At 36.0% G+C, this 20180-nt stretch overlaps 3 protein-coding genes and 1 long non-coding RNA gene across 5 annotated transcripts in view; 2 read left to right on the top strand and 2 right to left on the bottom strand.

Annotated features, from left to right (window-relative positions):
• The first annotated feature begins 86 nt into the window (after positions 1-86).
• On the top strand, positions 87-7047 carry LOC110453597 (coiled-coil domain-containing protein 113-like). Its single transcript, XM_021502595.1, has 8 exons — positions 87-230; positions 2027-2342; positions 2539-2694; positions 2982-3062; positions 3319-3474; positions 4239-4346; positions 5053-5208; positions 5863-7047. Exons 1-8 carry the CDS (start codon positions 124-126, stop codon positions 5956-5958), a joined length of 1176 nt encoding a protein of 391 aa, XP_021358270.1. The 5' UTR covers positions 87-123; the 3' UTR covers positions 5959-7047.
• Positions 6837-12102, bottom strand: LOC110453599. The gene is made up of 3 exons (XR_002463297.1): positions 12028-12102; positions 8657-11861; positions 6837-8596 (listed from the first exon to the last, which is right to left on the bottom strand). It is a non-coding gene; the product is annotated as an uncharacterized LOC110453599 (long non-coding RNA).
• Positions 8997-13712, top strand: LOC110453598. 2 transcript variants are annotated; one of them, XM_021502596.1, is made up of 2 exons: positions 8997-11937; positions 12012-13712. In XM_021502596.1, exon 1 carries the CDS (start codon positions 9011-9013, stop codon positions 10100-10102), a length of 1092 nt encoding a protein of 363 aa, XP_021358271.1. In that variant the 5' UTR covers positions 8997-9010; the 3' UTR covers positions 10103-11937; positions 12012-13712. The 2 variants fall into 2 exon arrangements, with proteins under 2 accessions (XP_021358271.1, XP_021358272.1); XM_021502597.1 differs by having other exon boundaries at positions 8997-11891.
• Positions 13713-16436: 2724 nt separating this feature from the next.
• LOC110453613 (sodium- and chloride-dependent transporter XTRP3A-like) overlaps positions 16437-20180 on the bottom strand; it is a 64536-nt gene continuing 60792 nt past the window's right edge. Inside the window, exon 9 of the mRNA XM_021502629.1 lies at positions 16437-19954. Within this exon, the coding sequence (XP_021358304.1) occupies positions 19625-19954 (330 nt within the window). The 3' untranslated portion in view covers positions 16437-19624. The remainder of the gene's footprint in view (positions 19955-20180) is intronic.

A 20180-nucleotide genomic window follows, 5' to 3' on the forward strand; every position in this document is an offset into this window, starting at 1 on the left:
TATTAGTTGAAACAGGTACCGTCATATCGTTATAGTGCATAGAAAGAGTGTCCCAATCGACAAGAGTTGTCGTCCGTGGTAGAATCCCCGGATGTTGTCCATTAGCAACAAGAAAGCGTAAAAATGGCCGACTCAGAGTCAATGAGTCTCGATACCAGCAATGATGCTGGGGACGATCCACTACAGGATTTGTCCGATGAACAACTGTTTCATATGGTTGAGGACATGCAGTAAGTGATGCTAGCTAATAATATGAGAAGCGATAATCGTCGCGTATATATGTGTTGAACTTGAACAGGCATGTAGAACAGTGGCACTAAATCAAAACAATGACTGGAATCGTCAGAAGATCGTGCCATTTAATATCCATTTCGTCACTGTTACTAACAGTTACATGTATTTTCTCTTTTGTGTGATTTTCGTTTTTTTGGTGTGGTTTTTTAACAAAACATTTAGTGTAGTAGAATACAATGTACGTCGACACAAATAGGCTACATAATCATACATGTGCAATACTTGAATGCGAGTAGATCAATGAGATATTTATATCTATGTCTTCTACTTCTACCATTTGATGACCTACTTCAGCATAGTGAAGATCATGTCATATATAGGTGTAGCGCTATGAAAGGAAAGGAACAGAACTTAATATTGATGAACAGAGATAGATGATTTGAAGGACAGTAGTGAATCAGAAGAAATAATTTGAGAAGGGAGTGTGTTCCAATCTTTGATAGTCCGAGGAAAGAATGAAACATTCCTTACAGACGTCCTGCATGAGATAGTTTGAAATGAGGTTTTATGACTATGCCTTGTTTGTCTTGTTACAGGGGTGAGATGTTTTGTAGTAATGGCAAATTTACTATGATAGATTTGTCATGATGTTAGGCTACAGAAGACCCCAGGAGTAATCAGTATTCAGTATTTAGGTCTTAGTGTTAACAGTCCCGTGGTCTAGGTGTTAAAGTCCTTAGATATGATTTTTTTGTGCCTCAGTCTTGTTAAGAATGGTGCAAAGGTGTGTGTACATTCAACTGGTCTAGGTGTACTGGGTATGTGACTGGTTCATATTTGTAGTCACCTGTGACCAAACGTGGAAACTTGGTGGGTCCTAGATTTAGATATTATTCCGCCAACTACATGACTTGGCAACTCATTTTAGGAAAACCCCAATTCACCTGGTAATTTTTGTCTAAAACGTACACTATTGTGGCAGATTTTAATTGTATGTAGGATTATGGGCGCCCTCTAGCTTCATGCTTGATGGAATTTCCCTTTAGCCCAATTAATCAGTAGGATTGATAAGAGGGATGGACTTGGAAGCTGGGGGTCGCTGGTCCAATCCCTGGTGGAAACACACTACTCTCTATATTATGGTTGTTTTCTAGCTTTGGGCTAGAGGGAATTCCCTTTTAACTTAATCTGTAGAGTGTCGGAGTGGGAAGCTTGTGGTCACAGGTGTCCTGTTACAAAATAATTCAAAGTTTAGCCAAGACATTTACAGTCATAGAAATTAGTATTTAAAAAATGTAAATAATAGGTCTATGAGATATAAATTTCTTATAGACCTACTAAAATTTTGATAACCATATCTTTACCAAGAAATTTTACTTATATGTTAAGTGTTCATTAACATGTAATAAAGAAAATATGGGAAGACATGCAACTTCACAGAGGATTTCTTCTCTCTCTACTATACTTATCATTGAATTAAATACATCACAGGAAATAACTTCCTAGACAACTTGGTCTATGAAATAAATGATTCCCGTAGACCTGCAGTGATTGTCATGGTGATTGTTTATGGGCCTAACATTAATAAATAATAAAAAATTGTATAGTTTTAAGCAATCGGAGCAAGTTTTGTCTGCCTACCTATTGTATGTTGCCCATGAACTAAATTCAAAAAATGAAATGAAAAAAATCAATCTGGGAAATGGAATGGTTAATAGGAAAATGACCATATTTATTGGTCATAAAACTTGCTTGTATAAGTGCTTCAAATCACATCTTTTTTCATTTTCAGAAAAGAAAATGATGTTCTTGCAACAGAAACACAGATGTTTGAGAAATACCTCAAAAGAAATGAGACCAAAGATGCCTTAGGAGTTCCAGGACAGGGTGCGCCTGCAGCAGGTATTGTTCCATCAGCGTCCAGTCAGGACGTGATGCGTGGTGTCAACAGGAAGAGGTCTAAATCCAGGAGTAGTAACATTGACAAGTCTTCGATGCGCCTTAATACCGAGCAGAAATGTGACATCGCACAAAAAGAAATTGATGAACTCAAAGAAGAAATTGAAAAATTGAAAGAAAATTGTGAAAAGATTCTAGATACATTTAAGGTATGTGATTAAATAATTATGCTAATATATCTCAGTATTTATATAACAGGAACAGGATTTATTGCCTAAAGTAAATATGCTGATGATGATTCACAACTGATTCTCTTAATTCAATAAAGTCAGAAATCTACCTTTTATGTGATCCTTTAATGATAAAACTGGATTATTACTTCATTCAATTTTGCACTGATTTTAGGCTATCATGGAAGAAGCAGATTTAAGATTAGCAGAAACCAAGAAGGAGTCCTATGAATTTGATCGTGATATATTGAAAGGTTCAGTCAACGCCAGAACAGCAACGGTTATGGCTGAGAAAGTGGTGCGATACTTTGAGGATAGATTAAGATCTCGAGTAAGTTTTAATACTGATAAACATAACATGAGTATGGTGAAAAAATGGTTTTAAATAATTGTGATTCTACTCTCATGGAAATAGAGCTTTTTAACAGTTGAGATATATGTAATGATAAAGAGCCATTTGATCTTTGGTCCAGTGTTAAATAATATCCCACTCATCTTTAGTGATTATATCATAATGGTATTAGTATACAGAAGTTATTTGTCAGTATCAGATATTGTGTCATACATTGATTTTGTAGAAGTTCTTGTTATTTAAAATTTCATTTATTTTCTGAACAGGATGCTTTAGTTGAAAAGCTACGTCTGAAAAATTCAACATTAAAAGTGCAGAAGAAAAAGTTACATCTACAGTTGAAGCAGGTAATTGATGTTTGATTTCTTAATAATTGTCTTTTATTGGCTCCAAATATGTGCAATAATTGACAAATATTCTCAGTATCAATATTTGTAAATATTTTCCCGTTTGACAACCATTTTGTTGTAAATCTGTTGGTACCACTAAAGCTAGCAGTCTTCCATATATACATACAACATTATCACCAGACCTAGGACTCATTATAGATGCTTCCCTGGCTGTTAATACTGACACATATATATTCCTTGGTCATTTATTCAGAAAGAGGAGATGGGAGAGGTATTACATGAGGTGGACTTCAACCAGCTCAAGATAGAAAACCAGCAGTACCTGGAGAAGATTGACGAGAGGAACCAGGATCTGCTCCGACTAAAACTAATGGCTGGCAAAACGCTGCAGGTCCTCAACTCATACAAGGTGAGGCAAATCTTACAGGATATTTGGAATTATTTGAAACTGAGCTTCTTGACTTTGACAAAGAGATAATTCTCATTTAATACAACATAGTGAAGCCTAGGTGTGTCACAATATGCCAAGAGTGTATCACGATATATTGCAATACAGAATGAATATATTGCGATACGTATCCCGATGTATTGTCATAGAAAAGATGTGCTCGATTTTATGATAAGTTGTTGTCAGAATGTTATCAAACTTAATCATATATAATATGAATCACATAGATTTAAGATTTTTGTCAAATCAACCATCAATTACATGTACAAAATTTGAACTTATTCCCACCACTATTAAAAGCCTGTTTTATGCATATTGGCATATCTGTTAGAATTTGTAGCAATTTGTAAAGTTAAATTACGAAGCAGAATGAGATACATAAAAATAAGCGTTTAAAAAAAACATCGCGATACAGCAATATTTCATCTCTGTATTATGGTACGATACGATATATCCGTGTATTGCAATATACCTGTTTTCCGTTATATTGTGACAGCCCTAATAAAGCCCCATACAGTTCCCCTCAAAAATAATGTATATTGATATAAACAAAGGATTGTCCCCTTTACGTTGAATATCACCAAGTGTAAAAAGTATTATTGACCGGGTTCAGGATATGTTTTACATCATGACAAAGTCAAAAGATCAGAGCAGCGTCGGGTAAAAATGTGTTAGTTTTTAGACAAATTTACCGTAGAATAAAAATGAAGATGTTCATTTTGTAGAAAAAACTACATACACTAACAATGGAGTCGGAGAGGCTTAAATCTGAGATCACAGCCAGGAATGAACTGCTCACAAGGATAGATGCTGAAACAAAGGTGGTAGAAGTGGTGAGTATCTCACAACACTGGTGCTGTCTGTATTCTAGGGACAACTTGTTGTGCTTCCTTAAATGCGACCTTTGATCTGTTGCTTTACCAGTCTGGTGCTGTACAGAACTATATACTGGGGTACCTGTAGCCTGTGACACATATATGATATCAGATAAAAAAAGGTATTATTTCATCGGTATTAAGTGTTAACATGGTGTATACTGTGGCTACATGCTACATGTTCGGCTTATCACAAAATAGTAAATGTACACTGATATAATAACTACCAAAGTTAATAGACTTGCAACACATTCTGTGGCAAAATTAAATTGACCTCATGGATTTTTCTCGTTTTTGTTTTTGGTTAGATTGTTGTAATCATCCATGATGTTTAAGGGTGTATAAAGTAGTCACTTTGTTTATCCCAACTTTCATCCATCATTTTAGATATGTCCAGACTGAACCACTGAACATTACTTAATTCACATCTTCATCACAACAAGTTAAAGCTCAAAGCTAGGCCTCAAAGTCCAAATAGTTGGAAGGCTTGTCCGTACACAGCCTATCCATTATAGTAATTAAATGCAAAGGGTGAAACTGGGCCAATATGGATTTTACCAGTGAAGTGCTACTAGGCCAATGTTTCCCAGTTCACAGTGTATACAGTAAATATGGGTATAGCTTTATGAACCTTCGCTATTCTTTTATAATATATAAATTTCAGGAACGTGCTAAAGCAGAGAAAATTAATAGAAAGTTACGCCAACAACTGGCAGATTACCGAGTACCAGAGGTGATGGAATATGTCACAGAGAAAGCAGATCTCTACGAACTGCAGAAGAAAGTGCGGAGCTGGGAGAGGAAGGTTGAAATAGCTGAGGTAAATTAATCTAACACAATCACTGTTTTATTACTTTGATCATATTCTTTTGTCCTTTAAATTTTATTGCAAGAAGATAAAGAATAAAATCAATTTCCAAAAGACTCTTTTACCATTGATACTCCATTACTTCATGTCCTACCACATCACAATTGCACACTGAAGTTTTTTACCTCTGTTTCTATAGATGTACCCTCTACCATACACAACATATTTTGCAATGTCTTTACAGAATTACATGCAGTTATTCAAAATTCCAGTACAGTATTTGGAAACTTAAATATAAATTTAGCTATATGTTACCCCTTAAATTAGGCTAGTAATATGAATGTTAGAATCCTGCAGACTGGAGCAGCATTTCTCACTTAAATACTGAAACTAATATTTATTTATTTAAATTAAATAATGAATACATATGATTAAAATACCAACTTTATTGTGGGTATAGAACAGTTATACATATAAATGACAATGTACTACTGCATGATAATGATTGGGTTTCTACATATAACATGGTTAAATTCTGTCAGGAAACAGCAATTCTTGATGACAGCAGACAGTTTTTACTTACAAGCATAAAATGTTTGCCTTCAAAACCCAGCAGAAAAGAACGGGGCAAATTTTCTCAATTATTCTTTTTTTTCTCCTGGTTAGATGGCACTGAAGACCCACAGGAAGTCCTGGAACCAGCTGCAGATCGGAGCCAATCAGATGCAGGCAAATCAGTGGCGCATGATGGAGGCTGTGTAAATTTGTAGGGCTTTATCAAAGACTTAAAATGTTGTAAACAAATATTTCATTGATGGAGAAATGTATGATTTGGAATAAATATGAAGACCTTTTATATAGTAACACAAAGATTGATCTAGACTCGGCCATTCCTCACTAAGACGTCTGTGATCTGAGAACTGATTAGGGAACACACCTAGTGAGGGTCTGGGCATTTTAGGGTCATCATAAGAGAAAGCACTTGTGTGTTCTTCACTATCACATCCACAAATTAGTTTTGATTCAGATTTCATTAGAAATCTTTCTTTAAGAAATGTAATATTATAATCAACTGATTGTGGAACAGTGTTTTTTTACAGCTTGAAGAAAAAACACTGGGTGTTAACTTACAAGTCAACATTTATGTTTTTTTTATTAAAATTACAGAAAAAAGTAATGGTTTAATACAAATTCAGTGAAAATAATGTTTAAATTATTTACGGGAAATTAATTATTTCTCATCAAATAGAATTGAATGGTGATTGGAGCTGTGGTTGCTAAAAAAAGCATGAAACTTATAATAAAGATTCTTATCTTTGATCTGGTTTATAAAGGCATTCATTTGCATGCTTTTATGTATGCAATCAGGGGGGGTTGATGTGGGAGGCCATAAAAATGCTACCCCCATCTAAGAGTTATTGATGTAATAACACAACCTCCCAGCTATATAATGTATGTGTCCTCTGTAATAGCTCTAATCATACCAGTATTACAAAACATGTATTAAACAAGGACCAGAGTTTTTATGAAACAGCCACGGTTGAGACTGCTAAAAACACCCAAGAAGTGTCGAGAATAGAAAGTGAAAAAGTAACTATTTTTCCTGCTGTGCAATGGTCAGATTAGATTTTGAATGAAGAAGGTGGCATGTCTGATGTCTTAATTGTTGATACATCATTATCATGTGTTTTATGTATGTTGTGTATATATGTTTTTTCTTGTGAACTATTCCCGACCATGGTGGTCCAAGATAGTGAATTACGTCCAACATATCATTAACCCTTACTGTGATACCATTGTATTTCTTTACTTGAACCACAAGTGATTAAAAGCTACAAAATGTGAAAATAAGTAATCCTACCTTTGTTTTTTATATCTAAGTGAGGTTTTACTACAGCAGAAACAACGTACTGGTGTCCTGTTTCTCAGTCTTAGAAGAGTTATTGCCCTTGACATGTCCGCGGATGTGGGAGACGCATAAAAGAGATGTGTTCTCAAGCTTGTGATTATTATAGTCACATTTAGTGTTGGACTTTTATGTAGATCTGCCCATACTAGGTCCAACATTCATCAAACTTCATATGTGATACAGTTCAAGGAGTATTACATTAATCAAATTAGGTAGGTCATTGTGACCTATATTTTCAGCTTCACTTTGGTTAGACTATGTGTTTAGCTCAATTTCCATCGAAGTGAGAGCAGAATAATATGAACAGTTTATGGCGAAAACAAGAATGGGTTAGGTCTGTGTGCTGATCTTTCCATCTAAGTTTTGGACAAATTACTTCCGTAGATTCAAGTTATAATTCCAAATAGATTTAAAAATTGGCTGCCATATTGGATCATAAATCAGCCCCAAAATAACAAGAATCAGTCAGACCTATGCACTCATCATTCTAACTAGGTATTGGGCAAAATTGGTTAGAAAAAGTTTTAAGTTTATTATGTAGAAAGGATAATGGACACCGAACGAAAGGGCATGTCAATAGCTCACACTGATGACATCAGAGCTTAAAATTCTGCTCATTGTAAATACAGTTGAAATATGTATATGACATCTAAAAGGATACTTTAAGTTATTTATTTTATTTTTTACCAGAGTGCCTGTAGCTTTCCTTGTGCAACTCAAGCTCAGTAAAATGATGTGACATTATTTGAATATTTATGGATTAATTGAGGTAAAGAAGTTCCATAATAAGTGAAATAGGCAGGAGCCATCTTTTCCATAGCATAGGTTGGAGAAGAATACATTCTGTAACAGGCTAAGAAAAGAACCATCTATGGACAATAAAAAACAACTATTGAATTTCTCTTATTTTTTATTTCATTTGTTCATCATTCAACATGATTTTTTTTGTAATAAAGAAGCAAAGTTGAATTAAATCAAATATATGTACAGCTCTGTAGTAACAATTACATTTTACCAGAGAAAATGTCCACGGAACGTGCCCACAGTATAATAACCCAAGGCAACATGAAGCTCAGGATAATCCCCCATGGGAACATGTACCACAGATGAATAACCAAGGGGAACATGTACCACAGATAAATCACCCATAGGAACATGTACCACAGATTAATCACCAAGGGGAACATGTACCACACAATGATCACCCGGGGGAACATGTACTATAGGATAATTACCCAGGGGAACATGTAACACAGATAAATCACCAAGGGGCACATGTACCACACAATGATCGCCCGGGGAAACATGTACTATAGGATAATTACCCAGGGGAACATGTACCACAGATAAAACACCAAGGGGCACATGTACCACACAATGATCGCCCGGGGAAACATGTACTATAGGATAATTACCCAGGGGAACATGTACCACAGATTAATCACCAAGGGGAACATGTACCACACAATGATCACCCAGGGGAACATGTACCTCAGAATAATCACCCAGGGGAACATGTACCTCGGAATAATCACCCGGGGTAACAAGTACTATAGGATAATTACCCAGGGGAACATGTACCACAGATAAATCACCAAGGGGCACATGTACCACACAATGATCACCCGGGGAAACATGTACTATAGGATAATTACCCAGGGGAACATGTACCACAGATTAATCACCAAGGGGAACATGTACCACACAATGATCACCCAGGGGAACATGTACCTCAGAATAATCACTCTGAGGAACATGTACCACACGATGATCACCCAGGGGAACATGAACCACAGAATAATCACCCAGGGGAACATGTACCTCAGAATAATCACCCGGGGTAACAAGTACTATAGGATAATTACCCAGGGGAACATGTACCACAGATAAATCACCAAGGGGCACATGTACCACACAATGATCACCCGGGGAAACATGTACTATAGGATAATTACCCAGGGGAACATGTACCACAGATTAATCACCAAGGGGAACATGTACCACACAATGATCACCCAGGGGAACATGTACCTCAGAATAATCACTCTGAGGAACATGTACCACACGATGATCACCCAGGGGAACATGAACCACAGAATAATCACCCAGGGGAACATGTACCTCAGAATAATCACCCAGGGGAACATGTACCTCAGAATAATCACCCAGGGGAACATGTACCTCAAGATTATCACCCATGGGAACATGTACCATAAGATGATCACCCAGGGGAACATGTACCATAAGATGATCACCCAGGGGAACATGTACCTCAGAATAATCACTCTGAGGAACATGTACCACACGATGATCACCCAGGGGAACATGAACCACAGGATGATCACCCAGGGGAACATGTACCACAAGATGATCACCCAGGGGAACATGTACCACAGGATGATCACCCAGGGGAACATGTACCACAAGATGATCACCCAGGGGAACATGTACCACAGGATGATCACCCAGGGGAACATGTACCACAAGATGATCACCCAGGGGAACATGTACCACAGGATGATCACCCAGGGGAACATGTACCACAAGATGATCACCCAGGGGAACATGTACCACAGGATGATCACCCAGGGGAACATGTACCACAAGATGATCACCCAGGGGAACATGTACCACAGGATGATCACCCAGGGGAACATGTACCACAAGATGATCACCCAGGGGAACATGTACCACAGGATGATCACCCAGGGGAACATGTACCACAAGATGATCACCCAGGGGAACATGTACCACAGGATGATCACCCAGGGGAACATGTACCACAAGATGATCACCCAGGGAAACATATACCATAAGATGATCACCCAGGGGAACATGAACCACAGGATGATCACCCAGAATGTGACAAAAATTATACAGCTCACTCTCAATCCTAAAAAAATTGAGCTCACTTGTGTGATGATTATACAGTTCAACGGCTCCTGTGTGAGTGAGCTAAGCTATATACAATATGTACAGTATACAACAAGCACATGACTTCAATGAAGTTTACAATCCATATTTACAGTGAGAAAACACCAAAGTAGAACACTTACCTGTACTGTCCGTATTTTCAATGTCAGTAATAGAAGTTTTGTAGTAAATGATCACAGTAAAATACAGCACTTACACATATAACAGCACTTAACACATATAACAGCACTTAATACCTTATCCAATATGTAACACAAGCACACCCGTTTCTCTATCAGCTCCCTTTCTCAGCACTTAAGTTTGGGAACCACAGGGATTTATACAGGTGTTTTTTTCTGGACTTCTAGAAATAGGTCCCATATACCTAAACGTTACAAATCTCTGTGTTTAAACATGACTTATAAACTTCAATCAGAAGTCAAATACAACTTGTTGCCAAAATTGCATAGAGATTTATTACCTTACACGTCAAAAACTTACAAAGTAAAGGAAACATCTGGAAAATTTCTGACATCGAAGTTAAGTATATAAAACAAATAAATCAAAGAAAACAGTAAAATTCCATCTTTAAACAAATTTAGTATTCATTTCTATTTCATTTTCCTGTACAAAGTTGTTATTCCATTTAACTCATTCACCCCTGAAATTTCATAATGAACTATTGAAATATTTGAATTGGAAGAGTTCAAATGTGTCTTCAGGGGTGAATGAGTTAATACTCTAGAATAATTCTATGTCGCAGATTATGATCTGAAAAATTATGATTTAAATGTGACTGTAGAATTACCACATTTAACAGTTACTGTCAACTAACAATGTAATAGTTGATGGAAGCCCTTCTCTACAGAACTATCAAACTAGCTTAACTCATTCACCCCTGAAATTTTATGATGTACTATTCCAACTTTTGAATTGGAAGAGTTCAAATGTGTCTTCAGGGGTGAATGAGTTAATTAAGTCACACATGGTGTAAAAATATTTAAAAAAGGAAGTGAAACAATTGTACACTGATGAAAATGAAATCTGTGAGGATAAAATATGAATAGATGCTCTCCATCCCATAAGTACTGTTGTTTGTATACTACTGGGTGAGTTATAGAATCACTGCTTTTTATGACTTATATCCTGGTCACCAATACTGGTGCAATGATACTCAGAGGCCTATCCAGGAATACTGACGGGAAGGACCCACACTTACAGAAATTCTCATGGAGTCTGAATGACAGGAGTTCAACCCAAGAACCAGGACAAAGTCAGAAGTGAACTTTCAAGAGGTTTTTATGAGTTTAAGGATTAAAGAGACAAAAGAAAAGAATGTGCTCAGAGATGAACAAAAACCAATTTCTGGATACATTAGAAATTGATGTAAATGAAAACATAAATTGCTCTCCAACACACAAATTACTGATTAAATAATCCTGTAACAGGTATGATTTCATTGTTTTACCAGTTAAGCAGGCAGATATATAGCAGTAAATGTTATCAATTCTTGTAGTAGAACGATATTAAAGAAGCATTGTTGGAAAATGACTGTGAAATCAATTAGAAAGTTTAAACTCAGTCTTTGTAAATAACATAATCATGGACATTCCAACATTTAGGAAAAACCGATAATAAACTTATCTAGGTTAAAAATACAAAATCACAAAAACAACAATTTTAAAACTTTACCTAGCTGCTGACTAGACGTGTCATCCACAAGATTATATTTCCTGAACATTTCCACTGATAAGTAGTCACAGTTTAACACTTTAGAGTGGACGAAACAACAATCTCTACAGCATCATTTCTTCAAATCTAACAAAGGTCACTACAGCAACACCTCCGTATACTGCCTTCAAATTTAACAAAGGTAAGTACAGCAACACCTCCGTATATTGCCTTCAAATCTAACAAAGGTCACTACAGCAACCCCTCCGTATACTGCCTTCAAAGGTAAGAACAGCAACACCTCCGTATACTGCCTTCAAAGGTAAGTACAGCAACACCTCCGTATACTGCCTTCAAATCTAACGAAGGTAAGTACAGCAACACCTCCATATACTGCCTTCAAATCTAACAAAGTTAACTACAGCAACACCTCCGTATACTGCCTTCAAAGGTAAGTACAGCAACACCTCCGTATACTGCCTTCAAATCTAACAAAGGTAAGTACAGCAACACCTCCGTATACTGCTTTCAAATCTAACAAAGGTCATTACAGCAACACCTCCGTATACTGCCTCCATTTATCTATCATCAGATACCAGCGGTTGATTAGTTTACACTTACCATACCAGTAAGTGTAGCACAATTGACCATAGGTATCTTGTCATACCGTTTATCAAGAGATTCTTACAGAGGGAAACATACTTTTATTTATTGTTATATGGTATTGCTTTTTTAATAAAAACAATGCAATTTTTAAAACAATGTAAATGCTGCATTGTCACAATTATCCCTTGTACCTCACAACTGTAAATCTCAACATTTGTTTTAACATATTTCTGATACTGTCAAATCAAAGTGCTTTATGAGATATATCAAGATGTGTGTGAATTGTTCACCGTGGTAAGGCAGAAACAATAACAAATGTCTACTACAATCACAAGTAACAACTGATATCAGTAGGCCATTATTCAAAACATAATGCTGACGTTGGTTTGAGGTTAATGGCAACTCACTGGTTAAAAGAACGACTTGTATAAACAATCCTAATGCTAGATATCTCCCTACTGTGGATCAATCTAGATATCTCCCTACTGTGGATCAATCTAGATATCTCCCTACTGTGGATCAATCTAGATATCTCCCTACTGTGGATCAATCTAGATATCTCCCTACTGTGGATCAATCTAGATATCTCCCTACTGTGGATCAATCTAGATATCTCCCTACTGTGGATCAATCTAGATATCTCCCTACTGTGGATCAATCTAGATATCTCCCTACTGTGGATCAATCTAGATATCTCCCTACTGTGGATCAATATCAATAATGTGGATACAATAGGAATTATAGAGGCCAGCACTGTATCAAACAAAATCATCAAAAAATAACAAAACTGGTAAATTGTGGAGATTCAATATTTTGGTCAGAGTGGTGACTTAACTCATTCACCCTTGAAATTTCATAATGAACTATTCCAACCTTTGAATTGGAAGAGTTTAAATGTGTCTTCAGGGGTGAATGAGTTAACAAACCTACTGGGCGAATCTTGTTCAATATTGACCTACTCTGTTAGATTATACAAGAGTAGGGTGTATAGTTTGGCAGACATCACTTATAATATAGGGTTACGTGCCACCACCATGGTTAATGATCGTATTTTGTTAATCCCTCGTGTTGGGACGTTAACATCACAGTAATATAAGTTTATATACAGAGAGAACCAATAACAACTTCAGTATAAACAAATTATAATATTTCAGGAGACTTGGTCTTGGGTTTATCTGACTAAGTTTTCCACTGTGGAGAAATAATGACGACAAAGGAACACTAAAACACTAAAACCACAATATTCCATTATACTCCACTTTCACACAATATTCAATTTAATTAAAATCAAAAGTTATATAATTATATATATCAATTTAAAAAAAAACAGCCTTTAAATAATCAAAACGTTCCTATAATATGTATAAATACCTCTACGGTGTACATATGTTCAACTGTAAGTTGTTGTCCCAGGGGGAGAAAACATATCATTTAGGATACTGTAAAAGTACTTATTTAAGCAAACTCAAATTCTAGCGTATCATCAAGTTTTAGCAGATGAGTGCCTGGATAAATTGGCGTGCCTATACTATATGCAATAGAATACTATGTACAGAAACGTCAATCGTGCAAGATTTAAAGCGTGAAACGCGCTAAACTTGGAATACCGCTTAAATACACAGTTTTACTGTATTAAATGTAAATTCATTGCATACAGAGGTAAGAATCCTTAACCTGTCAGAATAGCTTCCCTTTATACATGCGTCATTAACTACCGTCATCACTGTGTGTGTTGACTCACAATCTCTATTATAGGTATATACAATTCGTCACAGTTTATTCCAAAAGTTCAACTAAATAAGGAAAAAAAATCTTTGATTTTTGATATTACTTAATTTTTTACCATAAAATTGCATATACAAATGTATCTACAAATGCAAGCATGCCCAATTTTACCATGTACACATGTCTTCATAGTTCACATATTTCTAGACAGACATAGTTATATACACATTTTTGGGACTCTTCACATCAGGTTTTCTCAGCACAATTTTTTACACATTATGTAAACATGTACCTAAACACATCTCAACACATGATGCACACAATTTTTCCAGCATCTGATTCTCCACACACTTTTTCATTCCACAAACAATTTTTTAATCTTCTCTTCAATAAGTCAACCAATTCATATTATAACACCTCACTTATTCCCGATATCAAAGTGTGGACTGTAGATCAGAAATGTGATGACCGCAAACAAGAAATCTGATGACCTCAGACTGTGGACCAGAAATCTGATGGCCCCAGACTGTGGACCAGAAATCTGATGGCCCAAGACTGTGGACCAGAAATCTAAAACAAAATAGGACCCCAGACCATGGTCCTGAAACTGATGACCTTTCAAATCATACCCTGTCACTCAGTCATTCACAGTACCACCACAATAACAAAGATCCTATCCTTTTTAGCAACATCATACAAGACAAGTAACTATAATGATTAACATGCAGAAAACAACTTTTACATAACATTTATACTCAAAAGACAACTTCAAAGTTTTCTGGAGTTGTCTGACAACATTGTCAGAGCTTTCTCTGACAATAAATTTCTCACCATCAGACTAATGAAACCTGAATGCAAATAAGGTGTACTGAAGCATGTTTTATAGATATAACAAACATTATTTATTTATTCAAAAACTTGATTCTTGGGTCATAATCTTTATTTTTGTGCAAGATGAATATATTTTCATTGGAAATCACAATCACAAATACATTGGGGATATCCGTATGTACATTTTCATTCAATGTACAGTGCTCCTGGCTTGTGACCTTTGACTTTTGACTTTAATAGGAAACAAACTTTGGCCTTTTAATATGACTTTCTCATTTGAATATTTGCAGGTAAAACATGCAGGACCTTTTCTGTTAACTGAAAATGATGACCGGACAGGCTACTGTTTTTCTACAGTAGTGTTTCCTCATTCTTAATTAGTAATCCTATACATAAGATCAGAAGCAATGCTGTAAGTAAGACAATTCAATTCAAAATTCAGCTTATACCCTGAGCCAAAGGCTGAATGCTACTAATTGACTAAACAACTAATTAAATAATTGCATTTAATGGCAATATCACACTGTTTGGAATAATTTCTAGCTGCCTTGCGAAAAAAAGGGAACATCTGATGTCGATAATAATATATTATACAAGAAAGCACCATATAGACGGTGTCATCTGGTTTCACAGAAAACCATATACATGTATATGTATATATAAGTGCTAACCATATAGCCAGCACTAAGCATATAGTCAGTGCTAACCATATAGTCAGTGTTATCAGGTTTTATAGAAAACCATATATATAGTGCTAACCACAGAGCCAGCACTGAACATATAGCCAGCACTAACCATATAGTCAGTGCTAACCATATAGTCAGTGCTAACCATGTAGTCAGTATTAACCATATAGTCAGTGCTAACCATGTAGTCAGTATTAACCATGTAGTCAGTGCTAACCATATAGTCAATGCTAACCATATAGTCAGTGCTAACCATGTAGCCAGCACTAACCATATATCCAGCACTAACCATATAGTCAGTGTTATCAGGTTTTATGGAAAACCATATATATAGTGCTAACCATAGAGCCAGCACTGAACATGTAGCCAGCACTAACCATAGAGCCAGCACTAAACATTTAGCCAGCACTAAACATATAGCCAGCACTAACCATAGAGCCAGCACTAAACATTTAGCCAGCACTAACCATATATCCAGTGCTAGTTAGTCAGTGTTATCTGGTTTTACAGAAAACCATATACATGTATATAAGTGCTAACCATATAGCCAACACTAGCCCTATATAGCCAGCATTATTACACCTCTACTTTATTTACTCTATATAAAAGTAATTGGTTAAATCGAATATATCCCCACTTTTGCCTTAGTTTGTTTTAGTCCTGTGTGTTAGTCTGGAAACTAAAACACACCTACACTCAGGTGTTTCCGCCGAGCCAATTAGGCAAGAGATGGGCGGAGCTTGTTACCGAACTCGGCAGTGACGCGCATTTGGCTCCATTGCCATTAAAAGGGTAGTTGGGACGTGAAGCTATACAGCTTATGGTTTACAAATATTTTCTAGTTAAAACTATCTTTCCAGTGTGTATCGGTATAATAAAACGGTTAAAGAATGGGGTTGAGGCATATAGCAAGTTTCTGGTGTCCCGAGACCAGGTCTATTTCCCGAGGCGAACCCATACTTTAACTGTATACTAAATATATAGCCAGCACTAACCATATAGTCAGAACTAACCATATAGCCAGCACTAAACATATAGCCAGCACTAAGCATATAGCCAGCACTAACAAATAGTCAGTGCTAGTTATATAGTCAGTGTCATATGGATTTACAGAAAACCATATACATGTATATAAGTGCTAACCATATAGTCAACACTAGCCATATAGAAAGCACTAACCATATAGTCAGCACTAAACATATAGTCAGCACTAGCCCTATAGCCAGCACTAAACATATAGCCAACACTAGCCCTATAGCCAGCACTTAACATATAGCCAGCACTAAGCATATAGCCAGCACTAACCGTATAGCCAGCACTAAACATATAGTCAGTGCTCTCTGAGATTATGATACCCATATATTAGGTTCTACAAAACAGCAGTTTTTCTCTTTGAAAATGTGAGAGAAAACAAATTAACAGTACATTGTACTCATATATTCACATTTGTCAAGATTAAATTACGTTCATTTTTTTCAACATTCACACATTCTTATGAGACTCTCTTGTATAAATCAGCACAGACAGTTATAAAGCATTTCACTGACCATGATTATTATTTAAATAAAATAGCCTGAAACATGCAAATGAGTTTCTCAGTTTGGGTCAAAATGCAAGCAATTGAGATAATTTAGCCTCCAGTTCTTTACAGATCTGACTTGATACTTAACATTTATAAAGGTGTTCAGTAAATATAGAGCTAAAATACAAACTTAACTCAGTCTTCAAATAGAACCTATATGCAAATTTTAAACAAGACTGAGATTCTGTGTCTCATATATAGATTTGTATACTTATTGATAACGCAATATTGGTGTGTCAAATCATTTTAAAATATGTGATGCCTAACTGTAAATGTGACCCATTGAGGTAAGCTGTTAATGTGTAGCTAATCATCAGGTTAGTAGTTCTTACAAAATGATTTATAAAGGTGTTGAAATCTGTTCACTGAGGTCAGACAAATAAAAAATAAAACTATCATAAAATATCAGTAAAACTGCAACAATGTACGAGATTCTTTGGCATAAAATATCCCCATAAAATAGTTTTCAAAAAATATTCAAATCAGTGGTTGATACAATCTCTAATAGGTACAGTTTCAAAAAGTGCCTGATAAAATCTCTATCAGGTACAGCTTAAATCACAGATTGATAAAATCTCTCTCAAGTATAGTTTAAATCAGAGAATGATAAATCTCTCTGAGGTACAGTTTAAATCAGAGACTTATGTAATGTTTACAACACTAAACATAAATGCAACAGAAGAGGAAAAATACATGGCCATATCAGGATTCAAACCCGGGACCTCCAAACTCGAAACGGACACTCTAACTAGTAGAGCAACCTGGTTGGCCGTGATTGACCTAGTCCAGTTCCGCTACATAAAAACGACCATAAGACACACCTATTTGAACTGATATCAGTGGTATGTAATCTATATTACCCATTATTCAATAGTTACTAAGTGGTGAAATACCCACTAAAACGACAATAAACATTAATTTGACTATTCAATGAACATGTTTGGAGCTGGATCAAAATTGACTAAAAACTATACTGTTGTAAAATGTGTTCACTTTACAAAATCAAACAAATAAATCTCATAATTTGCACTGATTTCAGTAAAAAAAATGTTCATTCCAGTCTACACATGGAATTTGACAAGTAAACAAACAGATAAACAAGAAATCACAACAAACAGAAAAACAACATGGCAGTGAAACACTTGATCAGGATCAATCTGTGACACTTGATTGTCAAACAAATCCAAAAACCTGCTTCAGTCAATGTGTATGGTCTAAGATGAATTATCTTTTTTTTTATATAATTTTTAGTATTAACAAGTTTTTTGAAGCATTCATTTGAGACAATTCTGACTTGCAGACATGTGTTCATGAGAACAGTGATAGCGTATCAAAAGTAACGTATGTCCACACTGAAAATCTACAGGCCGAGTAAGCATTAATGATAATCTAATGTCATGTCATACTAGCTAGTTGTATTGTTAAATTACATTTTGTCAGACCTGAATACACAATTAAAACAACCGGCATAGTGTTACTCATCCCAGTATATCCTATTAAGAATACAAAGCTTCAGGTTTAACTCATTGACTCACCCCTGAAATTTCATAATGAACTATTCCAACCTTTAAATTGGACAAGTTCAAATGTTTCTTCAGGGGTGAATTGGTTAATATTGTCAAGTTTTTGTTTCATGGTTATTTCTCATGACCTTGACAATATTTCAGATGGTATTAATTTCTAAATAATTTTATCCAGGTCTATGGTAAGTTGAAGTCAAAGTTTTGTTTCAAACAGTATGTAAATGAGTCTAATGCTGACTGCATTTCTGTTTATGTACTTTACAAACCCAATCACCCAAATAATCATTTTAAAACATGAGTCCAAACATTCTCTATTGCTACCATTCTCTCCCACACCTGAAGGACAGAGATAGCCCATGTTACAGACTGTGGGGGTGTAAGATTACCAATTCCCCGCAATGACATAGTCGTAATCGTGATGCAACAAGGAAAACAATAACATTTCACAATTAGACGACATCAAATATTGCTGGACAATAAGAAGGTAGCTATTTATAATGATTTGGGGGAGGGGGGCAGAAGATTCACTGCCTCAGGGTTTTAAATCAAAAAGTCTCTGATGACAGTATTCCTCATTCACACACATGGCAGGATGACAACCCCCACTCACCCCCAAACATAAGTAGGTAATTTTAGTAAAGGGTAGGGATCCTTATAAGCTATCACTTATCAGATTAAATGTGGTAATTATAGGCTAATTTGTATAACACTGTAAGGCTACAGCATTAATACTGATATCAAGTTCTCTGTTCTTTTTCTGTGGTTTTCTTGCACATGAGCTCTATATTGCTTCCAATTGAGGCCAATCAATGCTTCCATCGATCTAGTCCTGACTGAATCAACCTATGAAAACCCCAGAAGCCACCATAACTGAATCTTTCATTGAAGTTATATGATGTTGAAGGCAAATAGAGTACTGAAAAAGTCTTCAACCTTAATTCCCAAATTTACATTAAAAGATAATTCTTTTTTCCTTCGAGTATCAAACATTGCTCAGATTTTCATCTGCCCCTAATCCAAACGTCACATGTTCATCAATGACAGCACAACTAGTTCCTCGAAGGTGATCTTCATTGATTTCATCGGAATTATGGCCGGAGTCATTATCCTCAGCAGCTGTCCTCATGAATGCCACAGTGGAGGTAGTATGGCCACCAGTCTGTGCCTGAGCACCTTTAGCATAATCTTTGTATCGTAGAACGCCAAGCTTCCGTAAAATTGCCACACCAGGAATACACAGGACCGACACAAGGACAAGGAAGGCAGCCATCAGACCAGCAAACCAGGGGTAATGTCTGTCAACCATTCCCGCCTGAGAAACACAGATGTTTGAAGTCAGTGAGATATTTTTTACTGTGAGAGATGTTTGTAGTTATGGAGACATTTGTTGAAATGAGAGATGTTTGTAGTTAGGAGATATTTGTTTAACAAGTAGTTTTAACTAAATGTCCAATGATGAATCCTTATTCAAATAACATCCCCCCACACTGACTCCTTTGGGCCCAACCCTAAAGCCCTTGGGGGGGGGGGGGGGGGGG

The sequence above is a fragment of the Mizuhopecten yessoensis genome, unplaced genomic scaffold (genome assembly GCF_002113885.1).
Source record: "Mizuhopecten yessoensis strain PY_sf001 unplaced genomic scaffold, ASM211388v2 scaffold7473, whole genome shotgun sequence".
Taxonomy (NCBI): domain Eukaryota; kingdom Metazoa; phylum Mollusca; class Bivalvia; order Pectinida; family Pectinidae; genus Mizuhopecten; species Mizuhopecten yessoensis.